The sequence below is a fragment of the Vespula pensylvanica genome, chromosome 2 (genome assembly GCF_014466175.1).
Source record: "Vespula pensylvanica isolate Volc-1 chromosome 2, ASM1446617v1, whole genome shotgun sequence".
Taxonomy (NCBI): domain Eukaryota; kingdom Metazoa; phylum Arthropoda; class Insecta; order Hymenoptera; family Vespidae; genus Vespula; species Vespula pensylvanica.
The window spans coordinates 5,267,030-5,291,446 of NC_057686.1; the positions used below are offsets into that span (position 1 = coordinate 5,267,030).

The 24,417-nt window shown below is 30.3% G+C and overlaps 3 protein-coding genes across 5 annotated transcripts; 2 read left to right on the top strand and 1 right to left on the bottom strand.

Moving 5' to 3' along the window:
- The first annotated feature begins 715 nt into the window (after window positions 1-715).
- LOC122627081 (geranylgeranyl pyrophosphate synthase) lies at window positions 716-3,144 on the top strand. Of its 2 annotated transcripts, XM_043807859.1 has the most exons (8): window positions 716-1,096; window positions 1,191-1,295; window positions 1,566-1,720; window positions 1,930-2,074; window positions 2,169-2,289; window positions 2,429-2,568; window positions 2,658-2,760; window positions 2,853-3,144. In XM_043807859.1, exons 2-8 carry the CDS (start codon window positions 1,236-1,238, stop codon window positions 3,056-3,058), a joined length of 930 nt encoding a protein of 309 aa, XP_043663794.1. In that variant the 5' UTR covers window positions 716-1,096; window positions 1,191-1,235; the 3' UTR covers window positions 3,059-3,144. The 2 variants fall into 2 exon arrangements, with proteins under 2 accessions (XP_043663794.1, XP_043663793.1); XM_043807858.1 differs by having other exon boundaries at window positions 717-1,295.
- Window positions 3,145-3,474: 330 nt separating this feature from the next.
- Window positions 3,475-24,116, bottom strand: LOC122637701. Its single transcript, XM_043830020.1, has 7 exons — window positions 23,949-24,116; window positions 23,535-23,829; window positions 9,311-9,371; window positions 8,070-8,141; window positions 6,070-6,209; window positions 4,995-5,146; window positions 3,475-4,756 (listed from the first exon to the last, which is right to left on the bottom strand). Exons 2-7 carry the CDS (start codon window positions 23,644-23,646, stop codon window positions 4,685-4,687), a joined length of 609 nt encoding a protein of 202 aa, XP_043685955.1. The 5' UTR covers window positions 23,647-23,829; window positions 23,949-24,116; the 3' UTR covers window positions 3,475-4,684.
- Window positions 14,714-19,640, top strand: LOC122637698 (endothelin-converting enzyme 1-like). 2 transcript variants are annotated; one of them, XM_043830015.1, is made up of 18 exons: window positions 14,714-14,855; window positions 14,934-15,166; window positions 15,255-15,416; window positions 15,524-15,607; window positions 15,752-15,960; window positions 16,088-16,483; window positions 16,591-16,686; window positions 16,764-16,905; window positions 16,989-17,115; window positions 17,230-17,320; window positions 17,402-17,578; window positions 17,672-17,772; window positions 17,848-17,912; window positions 17,986-18,037; window positions 18,108-18,175; window positions 18,252-18,390; window positions 18,467-18,644; window positions 19,353-19,640. In XM_043830015.1, the coding sequence occupies exons 1-18, from the start codon at window positions 14,833-14,835 to the stop codon at window positions 19,527-19,529; spliced, it is 2,520 nt and encodes an 839-aa protein (XP_043685950.1). In that variant the 5' UTR covers window positions 14,714-14,832; the 3' UTR covers window positions 19,530-19,640. The 2 variants fall into 2 exon arrangements, with proteins under 2 accessions (XP_043685950.1, XP_043685949.1); XM_043830014.1 differs by having other exon boundaries at window positions 14,715-14,855; window positions 18,252-18,397; window positions 18,474-18,644.
- Window positions 24,117-24,417: the final 301 nt, after the last annotated feature.

The window sequence follows — 24,417 nt, forward strand, 5'->3', positions numbered from 1 at the left end:
TTTGTCGCCAGAAGCATAGAAACATTTTTTGTTTTGTTTAGTAAAAGATAATTTTGCGGGACTCTCAAGTTTCTCTTTTAATCCTAACGTTTATTGGTTATTATAACTAGAGAGCTAATCCATATATTTTCCTTAATAGAATAGTAATCGTAACGTAAGATCTGCGATATACACGATATTCATTTACTAAGGTATAGGTTATATTTGAGAAATATTTTTAAAATTTTAAGAGTAAATTTATTAATTGTAGTGGAATCAATTTTTCATTATATTATTTTTGGCTGAGCACAAGTATATGCATTACATATTTTATTAACAAAGAAATAAATTAATTAATTGAAATATTAAATTTTGTGATTCTTCAGAATCGGTATAATACATTTTATCATGCGAATGATTCATTTTACGGTTTAAATTATATAATAAGTATAATGATATAATTTCTGATCTATGCAGTTTATTTACGAATGCTCCATTTATCGCGCCATATTTGACGTCTGACTTTCTTGCAATCTGATTGGCTATCTGTAAGAACAGTAACAGTAGAATTCAAATATGTTGAATTTTTCGAATGTTACTATTATTATATTTTTACATTGTCAAATCGAGCAACGCGATTGGTCGAAACCTTATTTCTACCATAAAGTGTACGTAGTCAACCTACAGCGCGATGAACAAAAAGACAAAGGCGATTGTAATAAAGATTTTATTAGATCGAAATTAGTTAGTGGTGTATCGAAATTGGACTCCTGTGGACATTGTTCACCGAGTACCTATCTATACGGAGATAAAATATTGACTTTTCGCAAGTCAACTAAAGACAAATAATTATATTACAAACCAAACACTGCTAATCTAAATAACATAATACGTTCTTTCAACCCATAGATGGTGTTAGTAGCGATTATATCGTTTATTGTCAATTCTGACTAACCCCCTCTTTTAAAGAAAGTATATAAGATAGCGACGGAAATCGTGGAGATGGTATTTAGATTTAGAGACAGTCAGCGGTAGTACGATGATCTCGTCTCCCTGGTTGGTTAGTTGTAAGCAGTTATAAGTAGCAGCATCCAGCAAACGGACAATAACCGTTAAAGTATTAATTTGAAATTTTTGTGAAAGATTATTTGTAACTTTAAGATTATTAATACTAAGTCATAATTTTATTTTTAATATTTGCTATAAAAAAGGAACAAATTTTTGGTCATTTATCTGAGTAAGATAATAAATAAATTATGGAAATAGACAATAGTAATACACCTTATTCAAAAAACGGTAATCGCGAACAAGATAAGGTTAGTATCTTTTTATATTTTCTTGTATCACTTAATATATCAAAATACTCATAAATAACTTATTATAATTATCCGTTTTTGATTATTATGTAAAAATAGAAGGCAAATCCTTATTATCTTTTTGCCTTTAGATTGATATTATCATAACTATAAGTAATGATAATTATGATATACAATATTTATAATTAATTATTTTACATTACACGTGTGTGTATACCTGTAATATTATTCTGAAAATTATCATATTTAATGATATATTTCTTTCTATAGATATTGCTTCAACCATTTAATTATATTGTTCAAATTCCTGGGAAACAAGTAAGAACTAAATTAACAAATGCCTTTAATTATTGGTTGAAAATACCAGATAATAAACTTCAAGCTGTTGGGAGTATAATACAAATGCTACATAATTCAAGTCTCCTGTTAGTTGAACAAAATTTTATCCTTTTACAGTATTATATATATTTTGTTTTTACTTAATTTAAATAATCCTATATATAAAAATTATATTTTGATTAATTGATAAAATATTTATATCTTTAAGAATAAATTGATATAAATGTATAAAAAAGAATATTCGTAATTATTGGATATTTAATAATGATATATTATTTTATATTCTTTATTGTAGGCTTGATGATATTCAAGATAATTCTATTTTAAGAAGAGGCATTCCAGTAGCACATTCCATTTATGGCGTGCCAAGTACCATAAATGCTGCAAATTATGTCTTATTTATTTCCTTAGAGAAGGTACTTTCCTTAAACCATCCTGAGGTTAGTAATAATGTAAACAATACTTAAATGTGTTTTTGTGTTAATCCTTTATAATACTATTAATACTATTAATAGCTATCCAATATTTCATTAGGCAACACAGGTATATACAGAACAAATTTTAGAGCTTCACAGAGGTCAAGGCATGGAAATATATTGGAGAGATAATTATATTTGTCCTTCTGAATCAGAATATAAACATGTGACTGTTAAAAGTAAGGCAGTTTAAAATTGTTTGAAATAATAGAACATAGAAATTAAATTCGTTTTGTATTTATACAGTAATCATATAAAAATGTATATATATATATACATTAATTAATATTTTTCATTGTAAATTTAAATGCATAATAGAAACTGGTGGACTCTTCAATTTGGCTGTAAGATTAATGCAACTATTTTCTACTTGCAAGGAAGATTTTTCAAAACTAGCAGGAATTATAGGTCTTTACTTTCAAATACGAGATGACTACTGTAATTTATGTGATCAAGAAGTAAGTTAATAATTTATTTTGTTAACAGTAATAATTTTTATGAATATAAGTATTTTAAGATATTAATTTAAATGATTTAACTTTTACAGTATACAGAAAATAAAAGTTATTGTGAAGATTTATCTGAAGGAAAATTCAGTTTTCCTATTATTCATGCAATAAAAAGTCATCCTGGAGATAGTCAAATAATGAGTATCCTTTGATTATTTTGGCGATTATATATAAATTAATAATTTGAACGGTTTATTAAAAAGAGTATTATTTCTTAACGTTTTGTAATATAGATATTTTAAGGCAACGAACTAAGAATGTTGAAGTAAAACGTTATTGTGTCAATTTATTAGAAAAATTTGGATCATTTGCTTATACAAGACAAGTTCTTGAATCGCTTGATAAAAAAGCTAGAGATGAAATAGACCGCCTTGGAGGAAATCCATTATTGATAAAACTTTTAGATGAAATTATAAATTGGAAGTCTCCAGAAACTTGACTAAAAGTTTAATTTAACATTCTATTATCTGCTTATTTTATTTAAGAATGTATATATATGATATAATACTTAATATTTTTTGTGTATCTGTTCTATAGAATTATTATAATTTTAATTACAGTTTTTATATAAATATTGGAAATATTAAATGTTTATAAAAAATACAGCATAAATAGAGAATGATTTAATTTTGATTTTTATGTGTCATAAATGTTGAAAGTCATTTAAAGTTTTTTATAAAATTATTATTCATTAAAATGAATAATAATCATGTTACAGTATATATAAAAGTGATACATATATTATATAACAGTATTGAAAAAATTAATAATCTTTTTGGTACGTAAAAGATTAATATTAATTACTTATATATTAAAAATATTTGTATAGGGTGGTGGTTAAGTGGTATGTGTTATATAAATTAGTAATTCTTCTAAATGGAATTAAATGATATTTTTAATTTACATTTATTGGTTACTTATATTATCGTAAAACAAGTATAAATAACATTGTAAAATGTTTTCAATATTGATTGATTTTAAATATTTGTATGCATTTTACATATGTATAAAATACTATTAGTTACAACAGTTCCAGTATCATTTTATTATTGTGCCTTTAATAAGTTTATAACCAATTATGTATTTCCAAGCTTTATTATTAATCTTGGTATTTATACTAAAATTTAATAATATATTGTATAATACATAACATTGAGCAATCAGCACCGATATTTATAATTGTTTGTACATTATGTGATTATACATTGCATGTTTGTATACATAATGGGCTATAATATAGTTTAACATTGTGTAAAAAAGCACGCTTAAGTATTTGCTTCTATATCAACTAACAAAAATATTTGTTACTCGATATTTCAGCTTTGTCATTTGTATGACATAATTTGTACAATTTCTTGTTAACGAACGGAAATGTATTTTCGTTAATTTGACTTATAATCCAAATGTTGCGTTAAACCATTTTTTCTTTATTCGTATTTAAATGTGATTTAAAATTTCTTATATATATATCTTTTTGTTTTTATTAAAATTAACCGTATAATAAATAAACAAGAAGAGGGATATATGAAAAAGTAACGAGTTATGTTATTTAAAATCTATTTACTCACTTCTAATACTCACTTTTTGTTTTTCATTACGTGTATCAAATGTGATTGTTGTTATAAATGTTTACATAATTTTATAACGCACGATAACTCAGTCTTTCCTAATATCGCTTTTTCATTATACTGTTTTCCATTCGATATATGATTTCTTCGTAGTACACGTACATTTATTGACTTCGGTCTATTAAAGTTATTCTCGAAAAATCTCCCAAAGAGTTTCCTCAATCGTAGATTACTATCTATTTCTTTCTTTCTTCTCTTTCTGTTTTCTTTTTTTATTAATTTCGAATTTATGCGAATATATTATACTTAATTATGTCGGACGAAGAAATCTGTCTGGTTACTCGATATCACACGTATCGTTTGATACACGTTTGAATACGAGTTTTCTCTCGTTCCAAACTTCAAAGAAGTTAAGACACTGTAGCTATTTGACACGTCTTTGGTTCAGGCTCACTATCCTCATCGGATTCACTGACCCAAGAGGGTTGACGTTCGTGTCATATTTCTCCGTCGCTGTCACCGACTCGTACTGTTGGTCCAGACACACCGTCGTCTAATACTTCTGGTACCTTTAATAAAAACAGTCTTTTAACAAATGATTTGTAATAATGATGATTTAATAGCAAATACAAATTTTATTCAATCCTCGCTCTATTTTATTATCTCTTTCAATAATATATATATATATATATATATATATATATATATATATATATTAGTATCAGTAAATAATAAACAGAGACAAAATTATTCAAACTCATTTAACTTTTTTTTTTGTTTGTTTTTTTTTTTTTGGAATCCGCTTACCAAAACTTCTTCGAAACGATCATAATTTTCGGGTCTCGCGTTTAGAAGACTTTCCCCAACAGAATCTGTCCCGGAGCTTGATTGGCAGGAAATACGTCTTCCTAAAGCGCTCGAAGCAATGTGCAACAAGGATAAAATTGCTAACAAGCCAGCTGAAAATAAAAATAAAAAGTTAGTATAATATTATTCATAATTGTGTAAATAATTGCTTAATATTTAAATATAATTCACGACACTAATGCGATATTTTTTAATTTGTATAAATTTAAATAAATATCTTTGGGACCAAACTTTCGGTCGATCTTCGCATATTAATTTTTATATAAACTTACGAGCAGTTAAGTAGAGAATGGTGAGTTCTCGTTTATAAAATGAATCGTTAATGTAATTTTCCAGTATGATGATCTCTGTGCGAAAATCGAAACATAAAGTTTTCTCGATGAAATAGTTTCGTCCATTCATCATGTAACATCATGAGAAGACGTATTACATTTTCTACATAGTATGTTAAATTCTATCATTTACAAAAGAAATGTAAACGTACTTTAATCAACATTCGATCCGTATATATCGTAATTATAAAATGTTCCGTAAGACCTTTTTTCTTATTTCTTCATCTCCTTTTCTTCCTTTTTCTTTTCTTTTATTTTTATTTTTCATTTGAGTCAAACAGAAGAGAGAAATTCAGTCCGAAACGAGAGTCAACGAGAATGCGGAAAGGTTCTTATCTTAAAACTTGGATTTTAATCGCGGCTCGTGTTCTCTCGAAAACTTTTCTATTAGATTATTCACTTTTGTTATGGAAACTTCGAGACTTCGATAGCACGGAGTTCATTTCCTTTTTTCTTTTCGTGTTTTTAATCGAAAACGTTAAACAAGTAGGTAGATGATATATCGTATTAAAAATTCCTTGTAGAACAATACGAAGATACAAAGATTTAGTTGGAAGGTTTGTGCTTGGTCGTGATATTTATTCACGACATTCGCGCATCATTATTTATTAAGGGAAGGCCGGAAAAGAGATCCCATAAAGTTGCACGCATGACGCATTTAAGCATTCCGTTTGCCAACTTACCCGCGACATAGGAGAGCCCGAGTTTGTGCGGTTTCCACGCCAAAATGCAGGACAGTGGTAGATAAAACAATGCTCTCCGCCAACCCTTCGTTATCGCGAGTACGCGCGACCAGCAATACGAACAAAGGGACTCTTCGTTTCTAAAAGCAAAAGTCACGATTTTATCTCTTACGCTTATTTTGTTGTACACTATCCCACTTTTTAGTCATTCTTTTTTTTTCCCCGAATCGATCGAGCGAAACAGAGATTTTTTACCCTTCCACAACAAAAATCATACTTTGCAAAATACCTACCCGAAGAAAAAAAAAGAACAAAAGATAAAAGTTTGCGAAGAAAATTATATTGAAAATGTATGCTCTCTTGTCGATTGGTCATTCGATTACTCGTATTATATTTCAGTAGTATTAACGTAGAAGAGGAGCACTTTGCTTCGTGCGACCTATCGCACTTGAATTAGATCGTATCTACGATGGACTTGAACTAGAGAGCGATTCTATGAATTGCAGCTATGCTAGACGAAAGCCAGACGAGAGCAATAGAATTCCATGTTTTTTTGTGACTCTTCTCTCCTCTTTTATTGATTCTGTATATACGAGACGAATAAAAAGCGAAAAAGGGTTGTGTCTCGTGAAAATTTATGTCGATGAGGAATTTGAAAATGTTCTATTTAGTTAAATAGAAGCTACGTGTTTCTACTTGACTTACTTCTTTTATAAAAAAACAAACAAGAAAAATAAAAATAATATTAACTTATTTCCTTGTGAAATAACAAAAGAATTAAAAAAAAAAAAAAAAAACAAGAGGATAAGCTACAAAATTAGAAGTTCCAGAGATATGGATTATCACATCTTTCATGCCAGTCAGCATGTTTTCCCTGTCAGTCGTAACTACTTTAGTTATAAACGAGATATCGAGTGGTCGTAGCCAAGCGTTTTAATGGCTACGACAAGGGCGTAAACTTCCGAAATGCGACGTGTCGGATCGAGATAGATGGGACTAAGTCGGTCAATAAAGACCCGTCCTCGTTTCCCTTTCAACTTCTTCTTTTACCAGCAGACACACATATAAACGCTGGCTAAAGACGCGCGCGCACACGTTTCCTAGATCACCCGAATTTTCTCCTTCGCTGAGATGAGTTTGGCGAACTTTCGGATTCCAAATTGGCGTCGTTCTATCGTTGCGTGCCCCTTTCCTCTCTTTCTTCGTTTATCCTTTCGTCCTTCTTCTATCCTTCTATTCGGACACTGAACTTGCTTTAGTAATACAACGAAAACTGGGCTAAACTTTTCGACTTAGTAATTGCCAGCTTACTTCACCGACTCTTTTTCAGTAGGAAAACTAAACTATGAGAGGCTTTAACGAATCTCTCTAATTTACTCTTCAACCCTCGGCTATCGTGGTCGTAGCGCTCTATCTCTGAGGTTATTCACAATAATATTAATTAACGCGAATTTTGTTTTTCTCTGGGAACCTCGAGTGCCACGATGTTGTGTAACTTTCTGCGAATCTACCTCTAATTCCTATACACGTAATTATGAAATCAAAAAAAAATTCACGCGAGAAAAAAGGGTGAGCCAGCGTAAGCCCTCACGTTTGCGAATTCTGCGAGAATAAACTCACGGATTTCTTTTAGTTTATTATTATTTTTTTTTTTAAATTTTCCTCACTCCTTTCTCTCTCTTTTTTTTTTTTTTTTATCAAACAATATCGTTCGATTTTCGTGTTTAACGAATTATGTTTTCGTATTATTAATGTTTCATTATATTGAATAAGAGTAGATATCTTTTGATGCAAAATCATTATAGGATCCTAATTTAATTATAAGGATCCTAATTTATTTGATAAGAAAATCACAAGTTTTAGTAATATAATTCGAGCGTTTAAATGCAAAAGCAAATTCAAAGAGTTCTACCTGAATGATCTTTTCTTTTGTACGTTGAACATTATTAGTATGCAATTAAGATATATAATAAACAATTTATTTAACATAATGAACGTACCTTACACAAATCTGTACGAATAAAGTGATGGCCCAGGTGATTTCGAGAAAAAAGATCAATATGGATGAGGCTCTGAAATAGAATTAGAAATGATATAATCGTAATTGTGTTGAGATGTTCGTAAATTAAACAGCGGGTGTATGTGAATATTATATGTGTATTTCGTTTATGACAAAACAGTATCGCAAAGAAAAAAAATGTGTTAATGAAAAAAAAAATGAAGGAAATCAAATAAGAAGATTATGAATGATTAATAAAAAGATGAAAATAAGTGGGATGGAATACGATGACGAAGATCGAGAAAGAATGACTACAACAGAATAAATAAGGAATGTAAAATAATTTAGAAACTAAAAAAAATGTGTGTATGTGTATATGAAAGCTTAAGCACGTAATATTTTTAACAAAAATGAGTGATAATTAAAACGAAATAACTTATCTCACTCAAATATATTTCTTTCTATTTCTCTACACTATCATTCCATCAATTTAAAAATAGAATAATCTTGATACGTTGGGTCAACAATAAAAATATACATTAATTACTGTGCAAACTATAAAATTCGCGTAATGACGTAGAAAAGATCAAATGTTATTCTCAATTTTTTTTCTTCCTATGCTCAGAGTACATAGTTAGTGTGGTACATAAGAATAATAAATTATCGTAGAGATGTAATTAGTTTCTTTGAAAAAATAAAATTAACTTTAACAGGTATCAAAGAATTTCATATGTATATTTAGAATACATATGATTATATCTGATACAATGTAATTAAACCAACAAAGTTGTGAGTTTTTCTTATAGATATTGAAAGACATTGGAGATATACTTATTATTAAATGTATCTTACGTAGAGAGGAAGAGAAATTATCGAATAGTTTTTCAAATCGACTAAACATTATCGAAATGGTAATTTCATTCTTTCTTTTGCTTCTTCCGTCCTTCGTTTCCTACTGGTAATAATTAAATCTTCTTTAAAATTAAATTGTGAGCAGAAAGATGAAATTACGTTTTCCGTCGTCTTCGATGGAAATCGTCGTTCATTATGCCACGTTTTAATCCTACTTCGTACTTGTTTACTATTTTTTTTTTGTTTCGTTATATAATGAGATAAGAACGTAAAAAACATATTAAATATAAGATTGAATCGAGTTTCTAATCTAACGTCAATATTTTTTTTCTCTGAATCTGGATAATGCGTGAATTGAATTACGGTATACGCATGTTGAATTATCCTCACGTAACGTAAAGGCCCATATTGTGTCGACGGTACGCCACATCCACTCCAACTCCGCATACAACTGAAAGGAAAATAAAAATAAAAATAAGATTTATCATTAAATAAGCTGTAAAATATCTAAATAAAATTAAGGTGTCAAATAAAATCTTAAACGTTGTACCGCATTCTAATTAAGTTGAAAAAGTTTTACGAATACATACAGCAATATAGAAAGATGAAGTACTTCTTTTGGCTGCATTAACGTTATAAATTCAACTCGAGACGTTAACTACATTTATTATTGGCAGACGCGACTGAAAAACGTACATATGTATATAGGTAGGCTTTCTGCTTTACAACTTACAGCTCACGTATACCCAGAGACCTAATAGGTATCTATATATCTATCTTCCGTATCAGAACTCTCGAATATTTGGCACTGAATTCACAACGTGTACCAAACGTGCCATCCCTTTAATTACTACTATAAGAGTGAATTTTAAGTACATTCAAGAACTATAAGAAGAGTCAGTTTGTTGTTGGCTTGATACACTTGTAGTTGTAATACGAAGACAATTTGATAAATACACGACTTTTTTTCACTTTAAGATGTGTTTCACTTTAAGAATGAAATGTATACATTATCGTCATCTGTGGATAAAACGGTGAATTTTTCATATGGTCCTAGTATATAAAACTTACATACAATCAATATATATGTGTGTGTGTGTGTATATATATATACATATATATTTGAAACAACGACATATTTAAAATATGGACATTTTAATAATTGTTTATCTTTATAGAATCAATAATAAACGATAAATTTGAAGAGCAATACAATCCAGGAAGATTTTAATCAAGGAAATGGGATGCAAAGTGGTTTTTGTCGTGAATAGTTTATATCTCGTCGGCATTTTCATATAATGAAAATGAATTTTCAGTTTAAGTGATGACTTGCATTACAAGAGCTATTGAAATTTCATTGTTATTGCGATTACGTGGAATTAACTGAAATTTAACGTAATTTTGAAGGCAGACGATGGAGGGAAATGAAATTGAATTTGATCAATTTTATACGTATAATTAATTGTTGGAACGTTCGATCGTACGAGATTTATTAATGCAGATTATTTAATATTGCATTTAGACATGTATATTTTAAAAATGTATATATTTAAATTAAAAAAAAAATATATATATATATATACTTGAATGAAACGATATATGCAACGAAATAATAATAATAACAATATTTGATCCATTGGAATTAATAACGATATATTTTTCGTAGATGATGATAGATCACGATGAAGTGGTACTTCATCAATGGCAGTGCGATGCTGATCGAAATCAACAACTTACCCTTTCAAGAGGGTAGCGTGATACGGGTAGAAAAGTTTGACGTTCGATTATCATCGTTCGTCCATGCGATAGACGATAAGCATGATGTCAGTGCGATGCGATTATAAAATACGAATTGGAAAATACGATTGAAGTGGCGCTCGAGTGGAGCGCGCTCGATCAAATGGTACTCGAACAGAGATTGTTGGTGTCACAGACGCGTGCCGACGAAAGCTTGTTTTCATAGAATCCATCAATTTCTCGATAGGGATAGAGATGAGATATTTTATCGTATAATAAAACAAATCGAATGTGATTTGTAAATAATAAAAAATATAGATTAGATCTTTTGTATCTCCGTTTGTATCTGACGAATTTAATTATTTTCTTTCCTTGGAAATGAAATGTTATACTTTTTAAAACGAGAAAATATTCTAAATAATCTTTATTGCACATTTTTAGTATTTCTATATAATGTTTATATAATTAATCTTATAAATGACATATTTATCATATATATTATATATATGGGGAATTCACAATAAATTTTCCATTATGAATTCCTACCTATGAATTATTAAGGCTTGGATTATCGTGCCATTGCAGAAATTTAACTATACTGCACATTTACATACTCCCTGTCGGTCTAAAGGTCGCTGAAACAATGGAGATATATGATCATATATACATAAAGCATGTGAAGTGACGCGTCGCCCATTTCTCTATATCTATAATTTCAATGATACAGCGTAGTAAATATATGAAATAAAAAATGATAATAGACAAGTTATTTGAAGAAATCATAGGATTTATTAGATTTATAATATAAGAAGACTACAAGAAAATGTTGAATAATGGAAAAGTATTAGTAGAATAAGAAGAAGAAACAAAGAGGTCAAGTAAATTGGTCAGAGAAATAGAAAATTGTTTCATCATATTCGCTACGCAAAGAAAATATTTAGTATTGTCGACTCGAAGAAATTTCTTGCAGAATTAAATACTGCAATAATTACCGCAAATAGAAATACTGAAAACAGAGAAAGAGGAAGAGAAAGAGAGAGAGAGAGAGAGAGAGAGAGAGAGAGAGAGAGAGAGAGAGAGAGAGAGAGAGAGAGAGAGAGTTGAGAAACAAAATATAAAAAGAAAAATGGTAAGAAATATGAAGAAGGTAGAAAAATTCTTTTAATCGTTTTTTCTCAGCCCTTTTCTTTCTCTTTTAGGGATGCAGAACACGACATTCGTTTTCTCTCTTTAATTTCTTTCTCCGTCGGTAGGACGAAGACAGATCGGTACGATTGAACTTTCATCTTCTCTTTCTCGTTTACCAGCCTTCCGAAGCTTTTACTTTCTCTTCGTTGAACTTTACCTTTCATCGTTTTTCATCTTTCTTTAGCTTTTCTTGCTCTACTTTTTCTTCATTTCCTTTTCCTTTTTCTCTTTATTTCTATATACATTTTCTCCTCTTCTCTACGTGCCATTCGATCTTCGAGTATTTTTTCCTTGTTTTCACAAAAGAACGTGCGTCTTTTTCAGATGAAACATTTCTCAGCTTCTCGTGACTATGCGCCGTGGAAAAATTGAAATTTTAAAACGTCGCACGGTCTCAATTAGAGACACGACGCTACCCTCGGATGCATCTCCGCGATGCAATTAACCACGGACACCACTTGCGCTAAGAGTATCCCTTAAAAGGACTGAAAGCACGTTATAATTAAGACGTCGTGCTACTTCTTCGTATAATTAGCCGCCACCGTCGAGATATCTAAGTTGTTGAAAACCAATGCTTTAACTTTTTCGTTGGCGATCGATAGAATTTTTTTTTTTTTAATTTCATTTATTTGAACAAAAAATTTCGCATGAGAAAATAATACATAGAGAAAAATCCTTTATCTTCTTTTCTCAGTCGAAATGGATATGATATTTCGTTTCATTCCGTGAATGTAAAAACTAAAAATTCTCATAGAAGTAACGAACGATGCAGATCGTATTCCACGAATTGCGCGGACGAACGAAATGAAGATAGGAATGAACTTTTTTCAAGCTTTAAAGGATTTTACGACGTTTTGAAAAAAAAGAAAAGAAAGGAAAAGAAAGAAGTAAAAAACCATTGGACTATTGAAACATTAGAAACGCTCGACTAGTTCGAGGGTCTAATGGACACGATAATTCCACGTTAAATTAAGCTAAATGTTTTAACGAAGAGTCTCGCTCGATATTAACGACGAGAACTAATTGCTCTTGCTCCAACAATCGTTTTAATTTGAGTCATATTTATCGAATTTTCTACCAAATTTGTCGATGATTCAAGATTAAATATATAGCTATAAAATATACGAGTATGTCAAATAGAAATCGTGCATTAGCAAATAAAATACAAAAAAAAAAAAAAATTGTATTGACAATCTCTTCTTACTTTCTTCCTTGACAGTCTTGTAACGATAAATAGAAATCATTTCACTTTTCAGAGGCAGATGTGCCTCTCTCCCTCTCAAATTCGTATGCGTCAAATGCAGTCGTACGTTCTCCGTCTACATATTGATAGAAATTGAATTGTCAAAATTTTTCCAACGTGACGATTTGATTTATTTCGAGGTCACACAGAGATAGAAACTAGTAATTGACGCGGCAATTAATTTAATTGGTACAGTACTGACCTCCATACCTTTTATTTTACTATGGATGACAACCTTTTGGAGATATAGATTTCTCTGTAAATTGCTATGGTACATTGACAAACATCATATTGCGTCATGATTTTTTTTTGTAAAGATGAATGCTTTTGCGTCTTTTCAAAGTAGGACTTTTGTTCTTGATTAAAATGGCCCAACATGCATTTTTGAATAGTAATATAGCATTTCCAGCCGTAGTACACGTATGAGACTAGATACAAGCTTTTTGTAGAAGCGATGAAAGCTTCTGTAACCAACTCCGCTAAACTCAAGCTTCAAGTATTCTCTCATCAGGGAATGCAGCATTCCTTTAAAAAACATGGGTCCATTCTCTTGCCTTTTATTACAGTTGGTTGGATTCTGTAAATGTCGTTGTGAAGTACTATAAGTACAGACGAAATAAAACTGTGATTTATTCTTTTTTTTTTTTTTTTTTTATATATATAAATGAATCGTACGATTTCGTTCGAAAAAAATGTTTTCTCTCAACATCTGCTCTTTGAAATGACCACCGATATATTTTCAATGTTTCCAGTCGCTATGAAAGGGATCTATGTGTATACGAATGTATTTAAATGCCCTTAAAATTATATTGCAATTGTAGTTAATATTAAATTATCATTTCGACAATATCATAAACGCGGAAACGTGCGTGTAACCTTTTATCTTTTTCAGGGTCCTTCCGCTTCCAAGAAAATACAAATACTTGTAGTAACATAAATAACTCACACATATCCATCTGATTCACACTTTTGATATGCACATCAGCTATTTCCTGCAGAGAATTTTTCTGCATTCGCTTGAATAAATCATACATATACATAAATATCATAACTCATATATAATAATACAGAATAAAAGGACAAAATGACTTTAATTTCTCTCGTATAATCAGATTAAAAGTTCATGAGTAGAGACTCTAGTTTTTATGAATGTAAGGTGTCTACAAACGACGAGTTATAAACAATAAGACGTTAGAAGTAAAGAGTACATAAAGTACCATATTTCGTGAGAGGAAAGAATAGAATATCTAAGTGTGAGAAAGACAAAGAAGAAACAAAGGCAGACGAGGTAAAATGAAAGTATAAAAGCAAAACGAATGGTACGATGAGAAAGGTATACAGTTGATGAAGTAAGAAGCAAACATGTACGAAATGTATTGTTCTTTCTAACTTTGAAATGGATCTCAAGAAAAGAATGTTTGCAAGAAATGGAAAGGTGCTCAAGGGTCCTTTGCGAAGATGCAAATGTAACTCTCCCTTTAAGCGATCATAAAAATGATTCAAAAATATATCAAAGTAAATGAAAAAAATTAATAGACGCGTTATATCTCTAATTGATACGGAGTACATAACTAACGTATGTACATCACCAGGAAGGATATATAAATCAATCAAATCAAGGTCCTTCCGTCTTCACAAGCCTATATATGGAAGCTGAATGTTACGATACAACGGACTTTTTCTCTTTAAGTGATACCAGTTCGCCATTTGACATAATCTTGCTTCTTTATAAACCTCATTAAAAATGTTAAAATTCTGGTATTTGATGTAAGAAATCTATGACTATATTTTTGTATTGAATTATTTGAGAAATAATACGCTTTAAATGTTTCATTCTTTTTGCAGTGCTTTCTGGACAATCATTTCAATGGTAATTGCTATACATCGTGACGCCTTATCCGAGCATGAAGCTATTCCTTCTTTATCCAAATACCATCATCATACGAAACATCGTCATTCTTCACATGGAAGTCATTCTTCACGCGGTCATCATTATCCTCATGGATTAGAAAAGCTCTTCGAGGGAAAAAAAAAGGAAGAAAAAACTGTCTGTCAAAGCGAGGAATGCAAACTAATCGGTATATTATAGATAGATTTATTCAACATTATTTTTTTTATATTCTACTTATATTTATATCTCTATTACATTCTTTTTCTATGATACAGCTCGAATAATAAAGGATAATATAAATAAATCGGTTGATCCTTGCGAAGATTTTTATCAATACGCATGTGGTAAGTTTGGGGAAAATAATCCGATTCCACCTGGCGAAAACAGTTGGAGTTTCATTCAGGTGGTGACAAATAATCTTAAACGTCAAGTGGAAGGTGAGCTTTCGAACTTATACATATATCCAATGGATCAAATACTTATTTATTACTTGTTCATTTATTTATTATTATATAATTTGGTTAAAAATTGTATACTTTTAAAGAAATTCTAGAATCAGACTCAACCACGGAAGATTTGTTGACTGTTAAATTGGGAAAAAAATATTTCCATACTTGTACAGATCACAGTAAGTTGAAGAAAATCTTATATTATAGATAGAACTACTATGTGCCTACAAATTCCTTTGCTTTTAATGGAGATCTCTTCGGTGAACGTTTTAAGATACGCGATATAGGGCAGCGTGAGTCAATGAATACCTTGCAAATTTCAGAGAACAGAGAACGAATGGGTCTTGAACCTTTAGTCACAACTATGGCAAGAATTGGTGGTTGGCCGATGATAATGGAACCCGAAGAATGGGACGAAACCGAACATAGCTGGCAAAAAGTTGATGATTATTATGCTATTCTAACAGGACATAATTCACTTTATAGTATTGAGGTTTATGTTTCGCCCTTTGAAAACGACACTTATGTAATAGTAAGTATTATAAATATTAGTCATTACATTTAATAATTTGATAAACAAATAAGTTGGTTTTTTATATCATCGTTTTTATATCGTCAAAATAATCTTTAAAAAATTATTTATTTCTTCTGATATTCAGATGACATCTCCGCGAATGCCTCTAGGTTCGAGAACATGGCAAATGAATGATAAAGGATCGAGCGAGGAGGATGATGAAGACAATAAATATGAGAACAAAGAGGAAAATGAAGATTACGAAGATACTAAAAGCAATGAGGATAAAGACAAAGGAAAAAATTTTAATGATGAAGATAGCGACAGCCAACAACAGGATAGCCAAGAGAAAGGCAGTAAAGATGCAGATTCTGAAGAATTAAAGAACTCAAAAGAAAATCGTAATATGACAGAAGAGTATGTTAATTTGATTACCGAGATAGCGATGGCCGTTGCCAAAACTCGAGGATTTGAAATTCCCGAAAATCGTATTAAGGCAGATGTTAATGACGTTGTAATATTTCAACAAAAGATAATGGAGGTATTTTTAATTCAATTAATATTTTATTTTATTTATTTATTTCTTTTTCATTACAACAAATTATTTTTGATCATCCGTTAAAATATATCGAGTCAATTTTTTTAAAGATCATTGATAATTCCACGAACTATGATGATGATATATCTCTTGGTGAATTTCAAGAGCTATATGATAATGCGAGTATTACTACAGAAACTTCTAAGGTGAAGTATTCTTCTATCTATCTATATTATTCATATTTCAATAAGAAATAATACATAAATCAGCCGATCTTTTACAGATTAATTTTATCAGTAAAATACTAACTTTGTTTGATGCTGCTAATATTAAAATCGATGAAGATTTTCGATTCAGCGTGATACTCACAGATTTCTTTTCAGCTCTTAATTCTTTACTCAATGAGACACCGGATCGTGTTATTAGTAAGTCTGATAAGAAAAAGATTCTTTGTTAAAAAATGCATGTTACTCAATATAATCAATTTTATAAAATTATATCGTTACAGTTAACTACATTCATTGGCTTTACATTAGTCACATCATGGACGCTACAACCGAAAAAATGGAAATGTTACATAATCTTATAAAAACGGGCAAACAGTCTGATAAGGAAATATTATCAAAAGAGAACAGGTTTGTAGTATTACATTCGTGATATTATCATTTTTCAATCAGTAATAATATCCATACTTTATAACTTAAAAAAAAATAAAAGAATAAATTATATAAATTAGATACAAATTACAGGACTAAAAAATGTATATCGGAAGTAGTAAAAATGGATGTCACAGCATATGCGTTTGTTAAGAAATATTTTCCTGATGAAATCAAAAACACGGTAAGCTTTTAACATTTGAATCGAACCAATTATCATAATATCAACAAGTATTGCCGTAACGTTATCTTAATACATTACAAGGCAGAAGAAATGATCGCATACGTACAGAAAGAAGTTGAACGTGAAATTTCTGAATCAAAATGGTTAGATGATGATATTCGCGAATTTGCTACAGAGAAAGTTCAGAATATGAAAAAAATGGTCGGATATCCATCTTGGTATTCAAATTCTACGATAATGAAAAATTATTATAAGGGAGTATGTTAAATCGTTTGATCCTACTAAAAGCATTTTATTTCTTTTTGTTTTTTTTTTTTTTTAATAATTTCATTTATTAATAACTTTTTTAAGCTCGTAATTGGTCCTTCCTATTTTGAAAATAGAATGAGTTATAGCAGATATAATAAATGGAAAGATTTACGTACTTTAAAAATGGACTCGAAATATGAATCGTTAGTATACATATATGTACTCGTACATATATATTTCTATCTACATTAAAACTTATAAATTTTCATTAATTTCAGAATAGAAGACTACATTACGCCTCTTATGTTGAACGCTTTATATGCACCATTTGATAATATGATGTGTAAGTTCTATAAATTAACCTAAACACGTTGAAATATTATTAATGTGTTTCGTATCTATTTTTTATAAATTAGTTGTAACAGCTGCAGATTTCCAAAATCCATTTTTTGCTATGTCAAGACCACAGTAAGTTACTATTTGTCATCACGTAAATAGAATTAATTATTGTACACAAACAAACTTTCACGTATTACAGTATAATAAATTATGGTATTATTGGAGCTATTATGGGTCATGAAGTTAATCATGGATTCGACGATAACGGTAAGCCAGGAACGATGATCAATCCCATCTTGATTGAATCTACGGTTATAGAATACTAATAAGTCTCTGTTCAAAGGACGACTTTACAACAAAAATGGCAAACAAATCCAATGGTTAGACACAATGGTTTCGGCTTATAACAAAAGAGTCGAATGCTTCGTCGATCAATATGATAGTCTGGTACAAGAAGAAATACTGAAAGAGAGTGAAGAATCTACATTGGTGAGTCGTAGATGTAATAATTTTTCTTTTTCTCGATGTTAATAATTTAACTACTTTTTTATTTTCATATTCACAGAGTTATGGTAATAGAACCAGAAACGAAAATATAGCCGATACGATGGGTCTCGAAGCATCCTTAGGTGCATATCGTATATATGAAAAAGAAAACAAAGGCAAGTCATCGGAAGTTTTACCAGGGTTGGAAAATTTAAGCATGGAACAACTTTTCTTTTTGTCTTACGCTAATGTAAGTATAAATACATATATATATATATATATATATATATATATATTATATCTTAGTGATGATTTATCTGCAATTACGGGAACGTAAGTATGTATGTCATGTTTGTGCAGCTGTCTTTAATGTATGATAATGTTTGAAACAACATCTAAATCAAATAATTGTTTAATATATCCTTTAATTATCGATGAGATTATTTTAAGTAAGAGCACGTAAATTTAAGTTACGATAAATGTAAATATTTCGTTGCAATAACCGTGTATATACGAGTCGAAAAGGAAACTATCTCGAATGAGAAACGTAAAAAAAAAAAATAAAATAATAAAAAGTCAGCTGACGACAAATGAAGAGATTTATTTTACGTGCATTAAATTGGTCTTGCCAGGGATGCTGCACGTTCTTCCTTTATCCTCTTCTGTACCCTTAATACGTGGCTGGCTATGGTATCGCGACAATCGCTTCTCCGATCTCTTCCCTCTCCACTGTTCTCGTCCGTATTACGATGTGCAATAAGGGAGAAATGTACAAGGAACGAACAGACAAGATGGTGATGCGTTCTATTTACGACGCAAGAGCGTGAATAACATTCGAACGAGCGAATGTTACTACGCGTTATCAGATTTTAAGAATCCAATCGAATGAAAAACTTATTCATTTCATTCGTACGTAGAGAGGAAATAAATTTACGTATATTTTTCTATATTTTTTCAGACCTTCTGCGAAGTAGTTAGTCCAGAAAGGCTGAAGAAATATAAGTGGGATCAACACAGTACAGGACAATTACGAGTACTCGGGCCTATCTCAAATTCAGAGAGCTTTGCCAAGTCTTTCAATTGCCCGGTCGGAAGCCGAATGAACCCGAAAAGAAAGTGCAACATTTGGAAGTAACTGGAAATGGAAGATGATATTTTCCTTGGCTATCCTTTCGATCTACCTTATTTGATTTAATCTTGAGATCATGAGTTTCTTGTAAAAGAAATAAATAAGATACAAAAATGATTTCATTCGACTTGCATTGCTATATCCGAGAATCTGTGAAGATAATCTAATTTTATACAGTCTCGTCTTCGGTGAAATAATTAGACGAAAGTAAATTATTCTACTGCATATATCTACGTAGATCGTGCCTAATTAATAACAGCTCTTAGTTACACGCTTTGATCCCTTTATGATAAAACCAAAGTGCTTTCATATGAAGGACATAGAAAATGTCTCTTGATTATTTTATACCTTCATACTGTAATCATCTCCGAAGTAATTACTTTAAAAATATTTTACACTTTAAGCTTTCAATGCACTTTGAATTTCGGATATTTATATATGTGCCGACATAGAATTAACATCTTTTTTAACTCAAAGAAGACGTATATCTTTTATATCACACGATCCTTGTTAACAGGAATGTTACTGGTTAAAAAAAAAAAAAAAAAAAGAGAAAAGATTAAAATAGTCAGGTCACAAAAACGTCTTCGATTCACAGCATTTCTTATTTCTTAAAAGAACTTACATTTATTCGGTGGAAGATTTTAATGAATTTTATGCGATCGTGCGATTATGATTTACTGCATTTTACTAAGATATATATATATATATATATATATATATATATATATATATATATACACACACCTTATATCTCTTTGGAATCTTTTAAAAGATAAAGATTTTAGTTGAGATATAATTACAATTCTTTCAAAACTACATCCAATTTTAATTAAATTAAAAAGATACAAATTTCATCTTTACGAACAATGCATATTCTTCTAAATTTTAAATCACATCTTACTTCTTTTATAACTCTCGCGTCCGTTGATCATGTACCATAGACGACGTTTATCCCTGAATTTCATCCTATCTTGCTGTAATTTTAGTATCTCGATATACGCTTTCACATTGTCCTACTCTCCTTATTGCACGAGGTCCTTATCGTGCCTTATCCTTACCTATGTACCACCTGTGGTAGGTATAACTATATGTACCTATGTACTACACTACGTCGTCTTCCACTCTTCTCTAAACTAGTTCAAACAAACTGGATTCTCTACTCGCATTGTCATTCGCCTTGGTAAGTTGCCTAACGCAAAGTGCAAATAAGGCAACGGCTTTTCCAAAGAGGTACTTTGCTTGAATCGGTACATTTATGATTTTGCATATACATTCAAGCAATCATCTGCTTCCTACCTGATTTTTCTTAAAAATAATATAATCTAAAATTACAATACAAACAAAAATTAAAAAGAAAGAAAAAGAGAAAGAGAGAGATAAAGAAACGCATGTTTGTCTATCCAAATCTGATTTCTTTTTTCTATCTTATCCTTTCAAATCATTCCTCCAAACTTGAGGCTATCGTTGGAAAACTCTTTTCTTATCCGATTCTGTCCACGAAAGTCGTTCACTACTACTAGACGGTTACAGCGAATTAGTACTATCCGTTTTATTTGAGAACAAAGTAGAAATCGAAGGATAAAACGGTCTCACCATTTACTTTCTCTCTCTCTTTCTCTCTCTCTCTCTCCCTTCTCTACCACTTACTTCGATTGCGATATTTTAGGTTCCAATGCTTTAAATCAAATAGTTTCTTACAGTAACTGGTTTTCTTCTTAATTTTATAAATCAAAGAACAAAGAGCACCGATTAATCAGCTCGTTCTTGAACGAATCAAACGTAGCTAAAAAGTTGTCGCTTACTACTTTTGTCTCTTCAATTACGACATCTCAAGTCGCTCATTGTATTCGATCATCTCGATCGACTGACAAATTATCTTATTGTCAGAGAAAAATTAACATTGAATGCTAAAGAAGATGTAGGTCAGAATTTTTTAACGATTCTTATATGGCGCGGAATAGGTAATATAAATAATAAATAATTTTCGATATCTCTTCGACCCATTTTCTTTTTTTTTTTTTAGTTGAACAGAATTATTTTAGTTCTTTACAGTTTGGTTTTTTATAGAACTTTCATTTCAATTTAGAACTTTCAAATCGAATTTATTTTATTTTTTATAGAACTTTCATTTCAATCAGCTTTACGCTCAAAGTAATCCCATCTACAATTTATTTTATTTTACATATGAATCAATCAATAGATTATTGTTATCGAGTTATAATAATCGCGTGCAAATTCTGTTTGATTGTTATAATTATTTTTAGTTGGAAATTGGACCTCTTCTATGTAATGATCGATTGAAGAATATACGTATTATACGTGTGTCGTAATTATATAAAATTAATTGTAATAAATGAATATTATTGATAAAATTTTCTTATTTTTTAATAGACAAAATAATTTATAGAGAAATACTCAAAACGAGTAAACGAATAAATAAATAATGTATATAAACAATCGACTAAAGTCGACGATCTTATTGAAGCAATTAATCTGGCTATGTTTATCGAATCGCCGTAGATCGTGCGGTAGTACGGTCGTTGAACAATTGGCAGCAGATTTTGCTAGAAATGTAGGGCGACGTAATTCGTATCGAGAACTGATTCTCAGCAACGTAATCACATCGAGCGTAGCCAAATTAGTGGTGGTTTACGCTTTAATACGAATGGCGAGCGCGCCTCGGTTCACCGGATAAATAATCACCTACTGCGTAATTACTGTCTGATTTTATGTCTCTACGTATCACCAACAATTTGCCAATTTCTAACGCACTATACTAAATTGTATTAATCGATAAAGTGTCAAGAGATTATTTTTAATCTTAGCTAGGACGAATAAATAAATAAATCCGTCGTGAAGTAAATTTTTATCATTAAATAAGTTTTATAAATAAACTTAAAGATTATTAACTTTTACTTAGACGTGCTTCTTTTTTACAAAAAAGAATCTAATTTCACGAGCAACACGTTGTGGATTATGAGCCATTGCATCTTAGTGAAATCATATTTGCAAGAAACTACAGGATTCTTAAGGAAGCCAGCGTATTCCTTGCCAAGCCCTTAATTGCATCTTATCGCGTTCAGTTTGCTCAGAAAAAATAAATCTCACTGTTAAAAGAAAAGACTGTGACAATTTGTAAAAAGATAAAAAGAGAAGGGAGCATGACTCTTCTTTTTCCTCATTGTTACATCAAAGGAACGTTATTTGTAGTCTTTTATTTGACTTTTTCAACTTATGACCTATTCCGTTTATTCGCGAGAAAAGGTCATTCGCGTTTCGAAGGTAACATTGTTATTTCACCGAATTCAACATTGTTATAGCTCGCTAATAGTAAAACGAATCATGTCATTTTTTTGAAGATAACACTTACGATTTTTTTCGATTTCGTAAATGTACGAAAAAAAGCTTGAACCCCTTCAACCCCTTGTTCCTGTAAGGTCGTTAAACTCGTCGAAATCTTGGAACGTTTACCGACTCAGAGTAAATATGCTTTCTACGATCTCACCTCGGATAGGAAGAATACTCTATGCACACATCCCCTATTCATTCACATAGAAGAGATGTTCCACGTTTGTTGACGAACCGTTGCCCAACATCTATTTAATATTAATGGATCATCACGAAGAGAGAAAAAAAAATAGTTACTTTTAAAAGACCTTTTTAAATTTCAAGCTCGATCTATATAGAAACATGACAATTGATACAAGCACTATCGTGCCAATGGTAAAACCATTGACCGTATAAAACGAAATATTTTAAGTACTTTGAAAAGTTAATATTTTCATTATTACGAATTATATTTAATGAATATGAAATGGCGGTAAAATATTAAACGTTTTGTAAATGCATAAACGAACTCAATAATGTTCATGTATATATATATATATATATATATATATATATATATATATATATAAATATCTACATTTTAATGAACAGAAAAAGTTATCGTATATTTTAAATAACGAAATACATATGTATATATTTTTAATAAGTAGTATTACTTACCGATCGCTGTACAGACACCCACGATCCTTGTCAATGTTCCCAAATGCGTGTCGGTTGATCTAACGTAAGTCGACATACCGTCTTCAGGATTATTTTCGCTGGAATGGTTCATTGATCACCATAAAAGAAAAAACACGAAGAAACAATCGTTGACAATGCCAAGTCGTAATCTCCTAAAAAAGGGGTAGTCCTTCGAAAAATTCGAACTTGTATTCTTTCTTAATTGTATCACGTACCGCCGATCCGTTACTACGTGATTCGAATCAGAATATCACAGAAAGACTGAAGCCAACCACTGAAACATAAAACTCTTAATAAATAAATAAAATTCGATGATTTTCCTATAGAAAATATTAAACAATAATAATTTGTGATATATGAAAGATGTACGCGTAAAAAATAACAATTATTTACATAATTAAATGTAATATATTATTTGACTTGTAGAACGAGACCGGAAGACGCGTGTAAATAATAATCGTCCAATCGTAAACCGATGTAGTGTGGCGGCGCGAAATATAAACGCTTGAAATAACGCAAAGCGTTCACTATTCGAAAGGTCGCGTACGACTGAGAGGGTAAGCCCATCCAGCAAGATTGTCACAGCATCCCCGTGCCGAAATCCACACCTGCGCACTTGGCATTTACTTCTACTCCATCTCTTTATATACGAGAATTTACGTATTTTTAATTATAAACAATTATGTTAAATAGATAATGTAATTCTCGATTAATCAAAAGCAAATATACCAGTATTGATTTAATGATAATTATTTATTTGATATAATTTTATAACATCGTACGTAGACATATATACTTCGTACGGTTTTTTAATAATATTCAAAAAGATAATTATTCGAATAAAATTCAATTTCTTTTTCAT

What these genes read in the sequence shown, in the direction of transcription:
- LOC122627081 (XM_043807859.1), top strand. Translation starts at nt 1,236, where the DNA reads ATGGAAATAGACAATAGTAATACACCTTATTCAAAAAACGGTAATCGC. An exon ending in GTAATCGCGAACAAGATAAG is followed by an intron (nt 1,296 to 1,565) that starts GTTAGTATCTTT and finishes TTCTTTCTATAG; the next exon opens with ATATTGCTTCAACCATTTAA. An exon ending in TAAACATGTGACTGTTAAAA is followed by an intron (nt 2,290 to 2,428) that starts GTAAGGCAGTTT and finishes AATGCATAATAG; the next exon opens with AAACTGGTGGACTCTTCAAT.
- LOC122637701 (XM_043830020.1), bottom strand. Translation starts at nt 23,646, where the DNA reads ATGAACCATTCCAGCGAAAATAATCCTGAAGACGGTATGTCGACTTAC. An exon ending in AATATGGGCCTTTACGTTAC is followed by an intron (nt 8,142 to 9,310) that starts GTGAGGATAATT and finishes ATTCTATTTCAG; the next exon opens with AGCCTCATCCATATTGATCT. An exon ending in TTCGTACAGATTTGTGTAAG is followed by an intron (nt 6,210 to 8,069) that starts GTACGTTCATTA and finishes TTTTGCTTTTAG; the next exon opens with AAACGAAGAGTCCCTTTGTT.
- LOC122637698 (XM_043830015.1), top strand. Translation starts at nt 14,833, where the DNA reads ATGTTAAAATTCTGGTATTTGAT. An exon ending in TTAAAATTCTGGTATTTGAT is followed by an intron (nt 14,856 to 14,933) that starts GTAAGAAATCTA and finishes TTCTTTTTGCAG; the next exon opens with TGCTTTCTGGACAATCATTT. An exon ending in ACCATTTGATAATATGATGT is followed by an intron (nt 17,913 to 17,985) that starts GTAAGTTCTATA and finishes TTTATAAATTAG; the next exon opens with TTGTAACAGCTGCAGATTTC.